We start from the raw sequence: 12,233 nt of genomic DNA, 5'->3' as shown, positions 1-12,233 counted from the left end.
CTCCACACAGTGGCCCAAACTGGAAATCAAACCCAGGTCCCTGGTGCTGAGGCAGCAGTGCTAACCAATATACCACCCCACTGTACTAAAGACCATGCCCTCAAGGTAGGCTGAGAGTAAAGCTCAGTGGTAAAGCAATTCGACTGTGGAATAGTGGCAGTGGTTAGACTGGTGCCTTCCTGGTTTGATTCTGGCCTTGTTCCATCTTGTGGCACTTGCACATTCTCTCCATTGGTTTCTTCCGGTGCAAAAATGTGCAGGTTGGTGGATTGACCATGCTAACATTGCCCCTTAATGTCTCAAGTCTGCCATTATGGGATAGGGCACAGGGTGGGCCTGGATGAGGTGCTGAGTTGGTGCAGATTTGGATTGAATGGCCCCTTTCTGCACAGTGGGATTCAGTCATGGCCAATAAGTGGTTTACTTGGCTGTCATTGGGAGTTGAGGTCCCTCAGACTTATTCAGCTACCCTTAGTCAAGATTAACATGTTGTTATTATTATAGCTTGCCTAAGTATTTTCAGACTAATAAACATTTGTGTTCCAAATAACATTTCCAAGCTTTCTAACATAACTTAATTGTGACATGAGTAATTCATCTACTTGATTTATCCAGCTGGTTTCCAATATATTGGTTTGTTTTTATTAATGGCTCCCATCAATTTTAGCATAAATGCTTAACTTAATGAGTCAAACTACAAAATGATCACACTCAAACTACCAACAGTCCCCAGGCTGAGGGTCAAATATTGTCAATTTATTGATCCCTCACTATCCAATTTACCTTGTGGTTTCACTTAGGCCTCAATTTGTTTCTAGTCCAAATCCACTGAATTTGTAGCCTCCTGTGAAGAATCAAGTAACACAGGATGAACAGAACAATTGTCATTTGTATGAGCACAAAGATGATGGAAATGGGTCTAACCAGGGTGTTCACTTGCATTAAACAGTTACCATGTAGTCACATCATAGTTATGACATCTGTGAAATTGCCAAAATTCACCTAGTCAGTCTCTTGGATTCTGGCATTGATCTTGGGGCTTCCATCCCTGTTGGCTAGGTGTTGATCCTTGAGGAAAAGGCAGGATGTGAAGAATCAGGACATCTGTAAACAAAGTGCAGCATTTACTAATGCAGTCCCATTTATTTTCTGTCTTCACTTTTGCCTTTCATGGTGGTAATGTTTGCCCACATTGGGGTAATCTGTACACTACTTTGTTCCCTTTCTCCACCTTCAGAAGATTATGGATGGTGAGGTAAAGCTTGTGATTCAAAGGAATTTTTGTAATTAAGTGAAAATGTTTCTGGAGTGAAATGTGACCCTTGGCACTATCCATCTGAAGTAATTGTCCCCACCTACAGATTACCCCAGTGCTCTTTGAAGCTGTAATCAATTTCATACTTTACTTCCTAACCTTCCATCCCAATTCAAAATTCATTGAACTTTAACGTTCATCTGGCAGTATTGATACTTCAGTTGCAAGCAATTAAAGAACTAACTTCACAAAGTGAACCAAAGATAAAAGATTTAATAAAGAAGCTACATTGAGTAACACAGGCCACAATCCCCATCTGCTTTCTGTACATACTGGGTCAGCTAGTCCCTCAGCATGTAACTATTGGTTACATTGTAATACTTTGACTCTAAGCAGTATCTGTTTTAAAGTCAGCTTGTCTATGAAGTAGGTATCAATGCCTCTGATTTAAGAATGTTTCATGCTGGTTGAAGAAATTATACATGACAGATCTGTTTGTTTAATTTGACTGAATATAAGATCAAGTGTAGTAACAATCTGCTTGGTTGAAGTCAGAAGGTTACACTGAGGCTTCATTTGAAGCAATTTTTAAAAGCGGCATCTTGGCCTTTTGCACTAAGATGCAAATGAGATTGGAGCAGGCCCTGCACCTCCAAAGCTCAATCAGTTTGGATCATGTAGATCAAGCCCAAGACAGAGGCCTAGATCTGGAATGTCTCTGTGGCTGAGACTCTGATTTGGACTTTTGAGTGGATTGAACTGGATATATAAAAATATTACTGAATATCTCCTGATCTTTTTACCAGCTGATTTTCCCATATTCTCATTTTGATTATTGTCAATGTATTAAGTGTTTCTTGCACACTATACAGAAAAAGCATACCATTCATAGAGAAGGAAAGGAGTGCAGAATGTAATGTTACTAATAGCTAGGGTGCAGAGAAAGATCAATTTAATGCAAGGTAAGTTCAGTCAAAAGTCTGACAGCAGCAGGGAAAAAGCTACTCTTGAGTTGGTTGGCACACGACCTCAGATTTATCTTATTCTCAACAGGTGGAAGAGAATGTCTGGGGTGTGGGGTCATTAATTATGCTGGTTGCTTTGAGGCAGTGGGAAGTGTAGACAGTCAGTGGATGGGAAGCTGGTTTGCATGATGGATTGGGCTACATTCACAACCTTTCGTAGCTCCTTGCAGTTTTGGGCAGAGCAGGAGCCATACCAAACTGATACAACCAGAAAGAATCTTTCTGTGGTGCATCTATAAAAGTTGAGTCATAGCTGACATACCAAATTTCCTTTGTCTTCTAAGAAAGTAGGTGTTAGTGGGCTTAACTATATAGTGTTGGAATTTGAGTACCAGGACAGGTTGGTGATCTGGACACCTAAACTTGAAGGTCTCAACCCTTTCAACTTCATCCCCATTGATGTAGACAGGGGTATGTTCTCCTTTACACTTTCTGAAGTCAATAACAATTTCCTTTTGACATTGAGGGAGAGACTATTGTTGCTTCACCAGATTCTCTATCTCATTCCTGAACTGTCTCATCATTCTTTGAGATCTGACCCATTAAATTGGTGTCATCAACAAAATTAAAAATCCAAATTGGAGGGGAATTAGGTATAAGGAGTATGGAAGGGGGTTAAGAGCACAGCCTTGTGGGGCACCAGTGAGATCATAGAGGTGTTGCCTATCCTTATTGACTGCATCCTGAACTTCCTAACTCAGATTAGAGGGAGGTGCTGAGGCCCAGGCCACAGTCTGAAGATGAGTTTTGTGGGAATGTTGAAGGCTGAGCTATCATCAATAAATAGATGTCCTTGTATTGTGTGTGAAGTAAACAGAACATCACATCTGCACACTTGTGCAGCATCTTTATCATGCCAACATATTCTAGACTCAGCTGATCTTTAATCTTTGCTCATCTCTCCATATATAGTCCTGATTCAGTTAGTGGCCAGACTAACCACATTTGGTTTTCTGAGACAGGCAGTAATCTCCAAGAGGAATGCAATTTAATTAGGGTAGGATCCTCCTAGCTGTGTTTCTGCAGCAGCAGGATCTTCTGGTCCCACCACTCAATTTACTATTGATTCTGCCATACACTGCTGAGGAACCTGCAATGGGAGTGTGCTGTCAGCAGGACTGGAGTATCCTGCTTGTGTGAGCAGCTAGAAAAATTCCAGCCTCAGTCTAATTCTCATAAGTGCACCCAATGTGACCTTGCTAACACATGATAGGTGTCACTTAATCTTTGAGCCCTGGAGAAACTTTACAGTTCAATCAAATGTCCTCCTACCTTAAAATAGAAATAGAATATCTTTGACTCTAGATACAAGCATATTTTGCTTTATTTTAGATGGCATTTCCCAGTTACACCAGACATTCCCAATTCCAAATTATGATTTTGTTTGTGCACTAAAGTTCCTTTTTGCTCATTTACCTTGAACATTGTTCCTAATTAAGAAAAAATACTTAAATGGCATTTGCATAGTTTTGTCTTAACTTGAAAATAGCTTTTAATCTTATTCATGACATAAAACTGCATCAATTGGCACCTGGATTTTGAAAGAAAAATCTATTTGTGGTTCTGGTCAGGAGCCCAGTGAGTTAACAGACGATCATACCTGTCAAATACTTGCAAATTAAATTGAATGAAAGCTGTGTGGAGATTTTTCTAAATTTCTTTTAGCTGAGAGCTTTCTGTAGAACCTAAAGGGCTGGTGCTAAACCTTCTTAGAGTTGCATATTTGCATAGTCCTATCAAAGTGCACCATATTTACTCAACCTTAATTATTATACTGTTCTTTCCCATTCTAACTTCTATATTTTCCCCAGGCAATTAAACATAAACTTTATTAGCATTAAAGAAAACAAACTAATTTTACTATGACTCAACAATTGCATTCAAACACAAATGAACAGATAAAAGCACAATGCTACAAATGCTGAATTAGACAAAAACAATGCTGGAAAATCTCAGCAGGCCTCACAGCATCTGCAGAGAGGATAGAGCCAACGATTTGAATCTGGATGACCCTTCAGCAGAGCTGAAGACAAAGAAAAATCGGACCAGATTATACTATAGGAGCTGTGATCTAACATATAGAAATGGCATAGGCAAGGGAATGTAAGTGGTGATAAAGGCAAAGAATAGTGTTTAGAGATCAAAGGTACACTGTAGGAATGTGGCAGTTGACCCCGGTGGGATGGGTGGAGGTTGTTGGAAAACAATGGCAAGTGAGACTTTAGAAGTGGAAAAATAAAGTAAGATGGATGAAAAGAGATGAAAGAAATGGAAGAGAATTTCTGCTCAAATTGTTGAACTCAATGAATGGGCACTTTATAGCCTTCCAGACTGAACAATCAGAAGGTGAGGTGCTGTTTCTCAAGTTTTCATTGGGCTTTACTTGAACATTGCAAAAGTCCCAGCCTCTAATTCAATGAAATGGCATGTGACAGGAAGGCCTGGGCCTTGCTTGTGGACAGACCAGAGGTGTTCAGCAAAGCAGTCACCCAGTCTGCATTTGGTGTCCCTGATGTAGAGTAAACCACATTAGGAACAGCAAATGCAATAGACCAGATTAGCAGAAGTGCCTTTTAGGCCCTGGGATGGTGACCAGGTGTTGCACCTTCTATCCTTGCATGGAAGGTGCCATGGGCAGGAGGTGAGATGTTGGCTCTGAAGTGGATCGGGGTATACCAGAGCAAACAATCCCTGCAGAATGCTGATTTTGGTGGGAGGGTTGGGGAGATGTGTTGAATGGTAGTATCATGCTGGAGTTGATGGAAATGGAGGGTGAGCCTTTGGAAGTGGAGGCTGGTAGGGCAAAAAGCAAGATCAAGGCTATCCTGGTTCTGGGAGGGAGGATGAGCAATGCCCCTGTGATGGGTCAACATGGTTGAGAGCCCTGTCAACCACAGTGGGAGGAAAACTGACTTAAAACTTGAAAGTGGAGTCACAGGTAGACAGTGAAGGCATTCAGCATGCTTGGTTTCATTGGTCAGAACATTGAATACTGGAGTTGGGACATCTTGAAGTTGTACAAGACATTGGTAAGGCCACACTTGGAATATTGTGTGCAATTCTGGTCACCCTATTATAGGATATTATTAAACTAGAAAGTATGCAGAAAAGATTTATTAGGATGCTACTGGGATTTGACAGATTAAGGGAAGGCTGAATAGACTGGGATTTCTTTCCTCGTGTAGGAGGCTGAGGGGTGGTCTTAGAGGTCTGTAAAATGAGGGGTACAGATCACTAGATAGTCAATATCTTTTCCCAAAGGTAGGGGGAGTCTAAAACTAGAGGGCATAGGTTTAAGGAGAGAGGTACAAGTGTCCAGAAAGACAATTTTTTTCAGAGGTGAGTGTCTGGAACAAGCTGCCAGAGATGCTAGTAAAAGCAAGTATAATTTTGTTTTTCAGCATTTAGATAGCTATATGGGTATAGTGGGTATAATGGGTATAGAGGGATATGGGCCAAATGCAGGCAGTTGATTAGGGGTTTTAAAAAGTGGCATGGACAAGTTGGGCTGAAGGGCCTGTTTCCATGCTGTAAATCTGACTCTATAAAGAAGGAAACCTTATCAGAAGTGCTATTTTGGAAAGTGGCATCAGAGGCAAAAGAACTGAAAATAGGATGGAGTCCTTACAGGATGTGGGGTGTGAAGAGCTGTAGTCAGGTAGTTGTGAGAGTCATTGGGCTTGTAATGGATGCTGGTGGACAGTTTGTTTCCATTTCTGGTGATAGAGGTCAAGGAAGAGAAAGTAAGTGTCAAGAGGTGAACCATGTGATGTTGATAAAGGGGTAGGAATTGGAAGCAAAAATTTCTTGCAAGTCCAGATGAGAGCATGATGCAGCACTGACATCGTCATTGATGTATCAATAAAGGAGTTGTGGGAGGGGGTTGGAATAGGGAATGCTCCACATATCCAATAAAGAGAAGGCATATCTGGGACCCATGTTGGTGCCCATAGCCACACCTTTTGGAGGAAGTGAGATAAGTTAAAGGGGAAATTGTTGAGTGAGAACCAGTTCCACCAGTGGTGGTGAATGGGAATTGTTTAGAAGAAACAGCTCCTCTCCATCCAGAACTGGATTCTGTTTCTGGTTTTGGAGACACTGACAATTTCTCCCTGTCTAACTGCAAAGCAACTGTACTTTTCCTCATCAGCTCATCAAATTCCAAATCATCTTGATTAAAATCTGCAAAATGTTTTTCACAGAATAAATCCCATTTACCCCTAAATCTATTCCTTCTGCCTCCCTTATTAAAAGGTGTGAAGGATGGGGATCTGACACATTTGAGAAGCTGTCTTATTCAATCACAGCTAATCTGTCTGAAATGATACTGATATCAATGAGAATAGTCCATCTTAGAGACATATAAGGTAATGAAGGGGATGGATAGGGTAGAGGTAGAGAGATTCTTCCTGCTTAGAAAGGATAGCAGGACTCGAGGGCACAGCCTCAAGATAAGGGGCGGGCAGGTTAGATCAGAGTTGAGGAGGAACTTCTTCACTCAAAGGGTGGTGAATCTCTGGAATTCTCTGCCCGTTGAAGTGGTGGAGGCTACCTCGCTAAATATATTTAAGTCACAGGTAGGTTTTTGACAGACATGGGAATTAAGGGTTATGGGGAGAGGGTGGGAAAGTGGAACTGATCCACTTCAGATCAGCCATGATCTTATTGAATGGCAGGGCAGGCTTGAAGGGCTAGATGGCCTACTCCTGCTCCTATTTCTTATGTTAGGTTAAGAACATAAACAATTCAGCATCTCTCCATACAGTATTCTTTTCCCACCTCTTCTCTGCCTCTCTTTCCTCTTTTACCCACCCCTTTACTATCTATATCTTTCTCTGCCTCTGCTTGTCCTAACCCAAAATGGCTACCCCCTTACACAATGTATAACCCTATTTCTACCAGTCCCATCTCTGGAAAAAATGTACAAATAAAGCAGGTTATTTGGCAATGATGGGAACTATAGTAATAGCTTTGTGAGGTAGGACTCCATGTTTACAATCTTGACCATTTGTGTTGTACAATACAATTCCAAAGAAGCTTCCAATCTTTATATTGAGCTCTACTGTCTGTCTGTCAAACAAGTGCCCATTGAGGCTAACTGCAGGCTGACCATGTGCAGTCTGGAGCTCTATCAAAATGGTCCCTGTACTTTCTAACCCTGAATCTTTTGTTTCAGGTCTGATGGGTGCAGCTGTCAGTTAACTGGCCCACTCATGGATGTGATTGGAGATATTGGAACAGCAGACAGGATGAAAACAGCTTTAAATGCACCTTTAAACTCTTCCTGACTCAGAATCCAGAGTGATTACAGCTCATGTTGCTTGACCTTGGCTTTTGATTACTTGCAATTAACATTTTGCTGTTATGGGATATTTTTACACTGCAGCTTGTTTATCATGTTAAATACACAACTAAACTGGAATATAATCAGTGTACAATTTACTGTCAACCCAAGTCCTGATGAGTGACACCTTCCCAACTCCTACCCAGAGATGAGATACCCAGCACTGATCCCTGTAAGTCTGAATCTTTCCCGTTTTAACATCTCTTTGCTGTTCATTCAGCCTTAGCCTTGTTCTAAATGATTAGAAATCTACATTATTTACTAGTCCAATTTAGGATCTGAATGATTTTATGCACATTTGATTTCTAAATTTTGAATGTCTGTCATAGTGGAACCAGTTTGATTAAAGATCATTTGTACTTTTGCTGTTGCTGCTTTACTCTCTCTTGCCACACCAGTAATTTAAGGGCTTTTCATTCCCCAATTCACCTTGGACTCAATCCAATCACTGGAGCAATGCAGAAATTCTCTTCCTCTTTTCTGCGCCCAGTAAGAGGCTGGTGCACTTGGCAGTAGTTATGAGCCCCCTTTCTGGTGTGCACATTCTAACAACCACTTACAGTACAAAATTAATGCTGTAAAGAGACCTGGGTATCCTGAAATACCCAAACCAACCTACAGTAAGACTATTGACCACATCTTGATTTATAGCTGCAAGACTACCATCCAAAGCAGTTTACTCAATTTAGGGTCAACACTGGATTCAATACAAATATAACTGGTTACTAGAGCAACCACAGCCAGACTGGAGCAGTGTCTCTGGTTAGGAAGAACACTTAGTCTTCTGTTCAGACTAAATCTGTGCCTATTGGACTGGGAATAAATCCCAGTTGGTTTACTGTCCTCACTTTCATTAGAGATATCAGTAGATAACTAGACTGTCAAAGAACTAACTATAGAATGTTACAATAACTAGGTTATATCAATATCCCTAGGTAGTTTCTGCAAGTATTGACTGAATATACAAATTTGAGGAAGTGCCTCTTGGTTTCCAGTTGAATCTGAATAATACAATTAAGAAACTTTTAATGGGAGAGCACTTAAAAATCTGAATGCTTTACTGAGCAGGCTTGAATTGAGGTTCCTGGCTTAATCACTGAGCTGTCTTTGATAGTATCAAGAAGTTAAAGTTGTGCTGAATTCACTTGAGGTGAAGGTAACTCTACCATGGATCACAAAGGATGAAGTCCCAAGCACTCATCAAGAGTAGCAGAATTAAATATGTGAATGTCAGTCAGGTACTAGAGTTGTTTGAAAATGTAATGGGTGGATAAAAGGGAATCAGTAGATATAATAGGATTTCCAAGGTATTTAATTAAAGTTACTGCACAAGGTAAGATGGTGCTCATGATGTCAGAGGATTGGCTGACAGGGTAAATGGGTCATGTTCAAGTTACAAACTAATTTGTGGAATGCCACACGGATCAATGCTGGTGTTTCAACTATTTACAATCTATGTATTGGCAGCAAACTTTGTGAGAATAAAAGCAAATCTAGGATGATGCAATAAGTCTGCAAAGCAACATTAAGTTGAATGGACAAAAAGTTGGCAGATGGAATATGTGAAGTTGTCCATTTTGACATGCAAAATAAAAGAGGATTTAAACAGACTACTGCGATAGAGGGATTTGAATATTGTACAAGAATCAGACTTAGCAACAGGTATGGTGAATTAGGAAGATAATTGGAATTTTGGCCTCTGTTGCAAAGGGGAGGGGATATAAAGGTAGAGGAGTCTTGTTACAATTACACATAGTAAAGGATAGACTTGGCTTGGAAACAAATCCCAAAGATTCCTGCGTTGAGAGGGTTGTCTTGAGATGTTAAGCAGGTTGGACCTAACTAATTGGTGTTTACAAGAATGAGATGATCGTATTGACACATGGAAGATTCTGAGGTGGAGGAGATAGTTGACAGGAGAGGATATTTTCTTTCATGGGAGAATCTAGAATTGTGGGCCATGGTTTCAAAATAAGGGGTCGCCATTTAGATGCAGAGTTGGCTTTTGAAATTTTCCAGTGAGCTGTGAAGCTTAGTGGACCATTAAATATATTTGAGTGAGTTAGACACTTTTTAATACAAAGATCAAGAGTTGTGTGAAAAGGCAGGAAAGTGAAGTTTGAGCCACATTCAGTCATGCCTTCATTGAAGACAGAGCAAGTTTGGGGCTGATGAATGACCTCCTCCCAGTTATTTCCTTTGTTTCTTACTCTAATACTTATGGTCTTGGTGCTCATGACTGGAGACCATATCCACAGGTAAACCCATTATAAGAAATGGGAGGAGGTTAAGGATAGATCCTCAGGAACTACAGAAGTAATTCTGCAGAAGAGAAAACAGAAGTCATTGGAGAGGTTCTCTCAACAAGTATATTTTTGGATGAGCTGAAGTTTGTGAAGGATGGGAGATGGACCAGGGAGCAGTGAGCTAGTCAGGTTATTGCAGGGCAATAACCTGCAAGACTGCAGACCAGGTACAGGAAAATGGGATTAAAATGAGCAGCTAGTTCTTTTATTGGTCAGTTTATTTTGGCCAGCACAAGCACAATGGGCTTTGTGATTCTAGAGGTGTGGTTTCCAGTGGTAGATGGACTAAAGTCAAGCTGTGGACAATCCTTATACAGAAGGCATCCAACCAATCCTTATCAGATGTCTCAGTGCTTTGCAGCCAATGAAATACATTTTTGAAGTCATTGGTGGCTGTGTTTCTGCCATACAATGTTTGGCCCCTCAAACAGCAATGTGATAATGACCAGGCATTAATCCTGCAATGAATGTCACAATGTTGGCAGGGAAACCAGGGCACTTAACCACTGTTTGCCTTTAAAATATTATCATAGGATCTTTACATCTATGAGAGAACAACTCAGGCTGTGGCTAAAAGAATTTAATCTAAACAACAGATTCTGTGACCATGTGATCCTTAGTGCTGCACTGGATTATCAGCCTTAAAATCTTACTCAGGCAAAACTCAAAAGCTCAGTCTGGTTTAACCCAAGACCAGAGGCAATAAGAGGGATGGGATCAGTGACAGGTTCAGAGATTGTCTTTGTTCTTCTGCACAATGCTAGAATCTTATCACCATTCACACCAGCTGGATTTTCCCATCTGACTGCAGTGAATAGAGATTTGGCTGGATGCCAGGAGCATTGGGTGCAATCTTACCTGTTGTTCATGCAATGGGCAGGGATTTTCCACACACTATATTGGTATGTTTTGTGGCAGGATCTTCTGGTCCTGCCATTATCAATGGGATTTCATATTGAATGTACCCTTTGCTGGCTATGCCATCAGTGTGCTGGAAGATCCTGCCAGCAGAAATAACTGGAATGTTCCAGCCTATAACTTCAGTCTTTCCAATATTCAACAAGAGGAAATTGATGGTGATCCAAGATTGCTAGTTGGACAAGCAATCTGCTGAATAGAGGCAGTGAAGGGATCATTACAGGTATCAGTGACCATTGAGCAGATCATCAGGGATAATGATTGGGGGGTGGGGGGGAAGAAACAGAGCCAGCTGATTGAATGACCATGGTCTCAGCATCAAGGAACTCAGTGGGAGGTGGACAGAGGAGAGGAATTTAAAAAGATAGTTTATACTAGAGGAAAAATATTCAGTACCCACCCTTATTCCCCATGACAATCCTGAAGTGATTAATGGGTGGAATGTTAAAGAGTGAAGCCCACAGGAGAGATGGGGTCCAACAAGATCTGATGATAGTTAAACCAGTCCTGTACCAGATATGTGCAGTCTGAAACTTCAATGCACGGATATCAGAGCCATACCCAAGTAAGAAGAGAGCAAAGGTTAGACAGAATAACAACAACAGAAATATTGACAGAGGGTTAAAAGTTGAGAGTTAGAAGCTTATTTGTGCTGTTGTAAGAGATTTGGGGGAAGCTTTTGTCTTAGGGTAGATGTAGAAGTGGGTTGGACAAGATTGTGAAGAATGTAATGAAGTGGTTAGAAAGTGCATCATCTATAAGTGTAGAGGTGTCACAGGGTAGACACCTTCAAGGGGGCGGTCATGAATATGGAGGAAGAAGTTAAAGGAAGGTAGCAGATCAGAAAAATCAGGAGAGAGTAAGAATGAGTTCAGTGGTGTGAAGCACTGAAAATAAGTTGCCACTCCATGCAAAAGCTGATAGAAGAAATGGTTGAGGATAACTCAGAAATCTGAGGTGTGATTTGGAGGATAGTCGACAACTAGAGAGGTGGAAAACAATGATCTCAAAGAAGAAGGAGGTATCAGAAATAGAGGAAAGGCAAGTGTGACTCAATGATAAGGGCCACAGCATTGCTGTGATGGATGTTCTGGGCAGTGTAGATGGTGGAAGGTATGAGGAGGCTTCATTGACAGAGAAATGGTTAGCAGTCATCAGCCAAATTTTCCCCAGTACCATGATGTCAATCGTTCTCAATAAGGTCCTGAATGGCAAACGCTTATAAACAAGTGAATAAATATTCTGCAGGGATGTGAGAACTGACTCAATGGCAGAGACAGTGGTGGGCAAGATAGACAGGGTAAGAGGAACCTGGTGAGAATAAACCCCAGCAGCTAGGCAGGGCAGGAGGACCTGTGAGAACATGGGCTGGGGCAGTTAGGCAA

General features: G+C 41.1%; 1 protein-coding gene across 1 annotated transcript in view; it reads left to right on the top strand.

Moving 5' to 3' along the window:
* The window catches only part of LOC145348093 (H-2 class II histocompatibility antigen, E-S beta chain-like), a 231,901-nt gene extending 223,913 nt beyond the window's left edge, over window positions 1-7,988 (top strand). Inside the window, exon 6 of the mRNA XM_080196234.1 lies at window positions 7,457-7,988. Coding sequence (XP_080052360.1) covers window positions 7,457-7,482 — 26 coding nt within the window. The 3' untranslated portion in view covers window positions 7,483-7,988. The remainder of the gene's footprint in view (window positions 1-7,456) is intronic.
* Window positions 7,989-12,233: the final 4,245 nt, after the last annotated feature.

The sequence above is a fragment of the Carcharhinus amblyrhynchos genome, chromosome 9 (genome assembly GCF_965287045.1).
Source record: "Carcharhinus amblyrhynchos chromosome 9, sCarAmb.v2.hapA, whole genome shotgun sequence".
Taxonomy (NCBI): Eukaryota; Metazoa; Chordata; class Chondrichthyes; order Carcharhiniformes; family Carcharhinidae; genus Carcharhinus; species Carcharhinus amblyrhynchos.
Note: the sequence above shows the minus strand (reverse complement) of the source record. Positions and strands in the feature narration are given on the sequence as shown.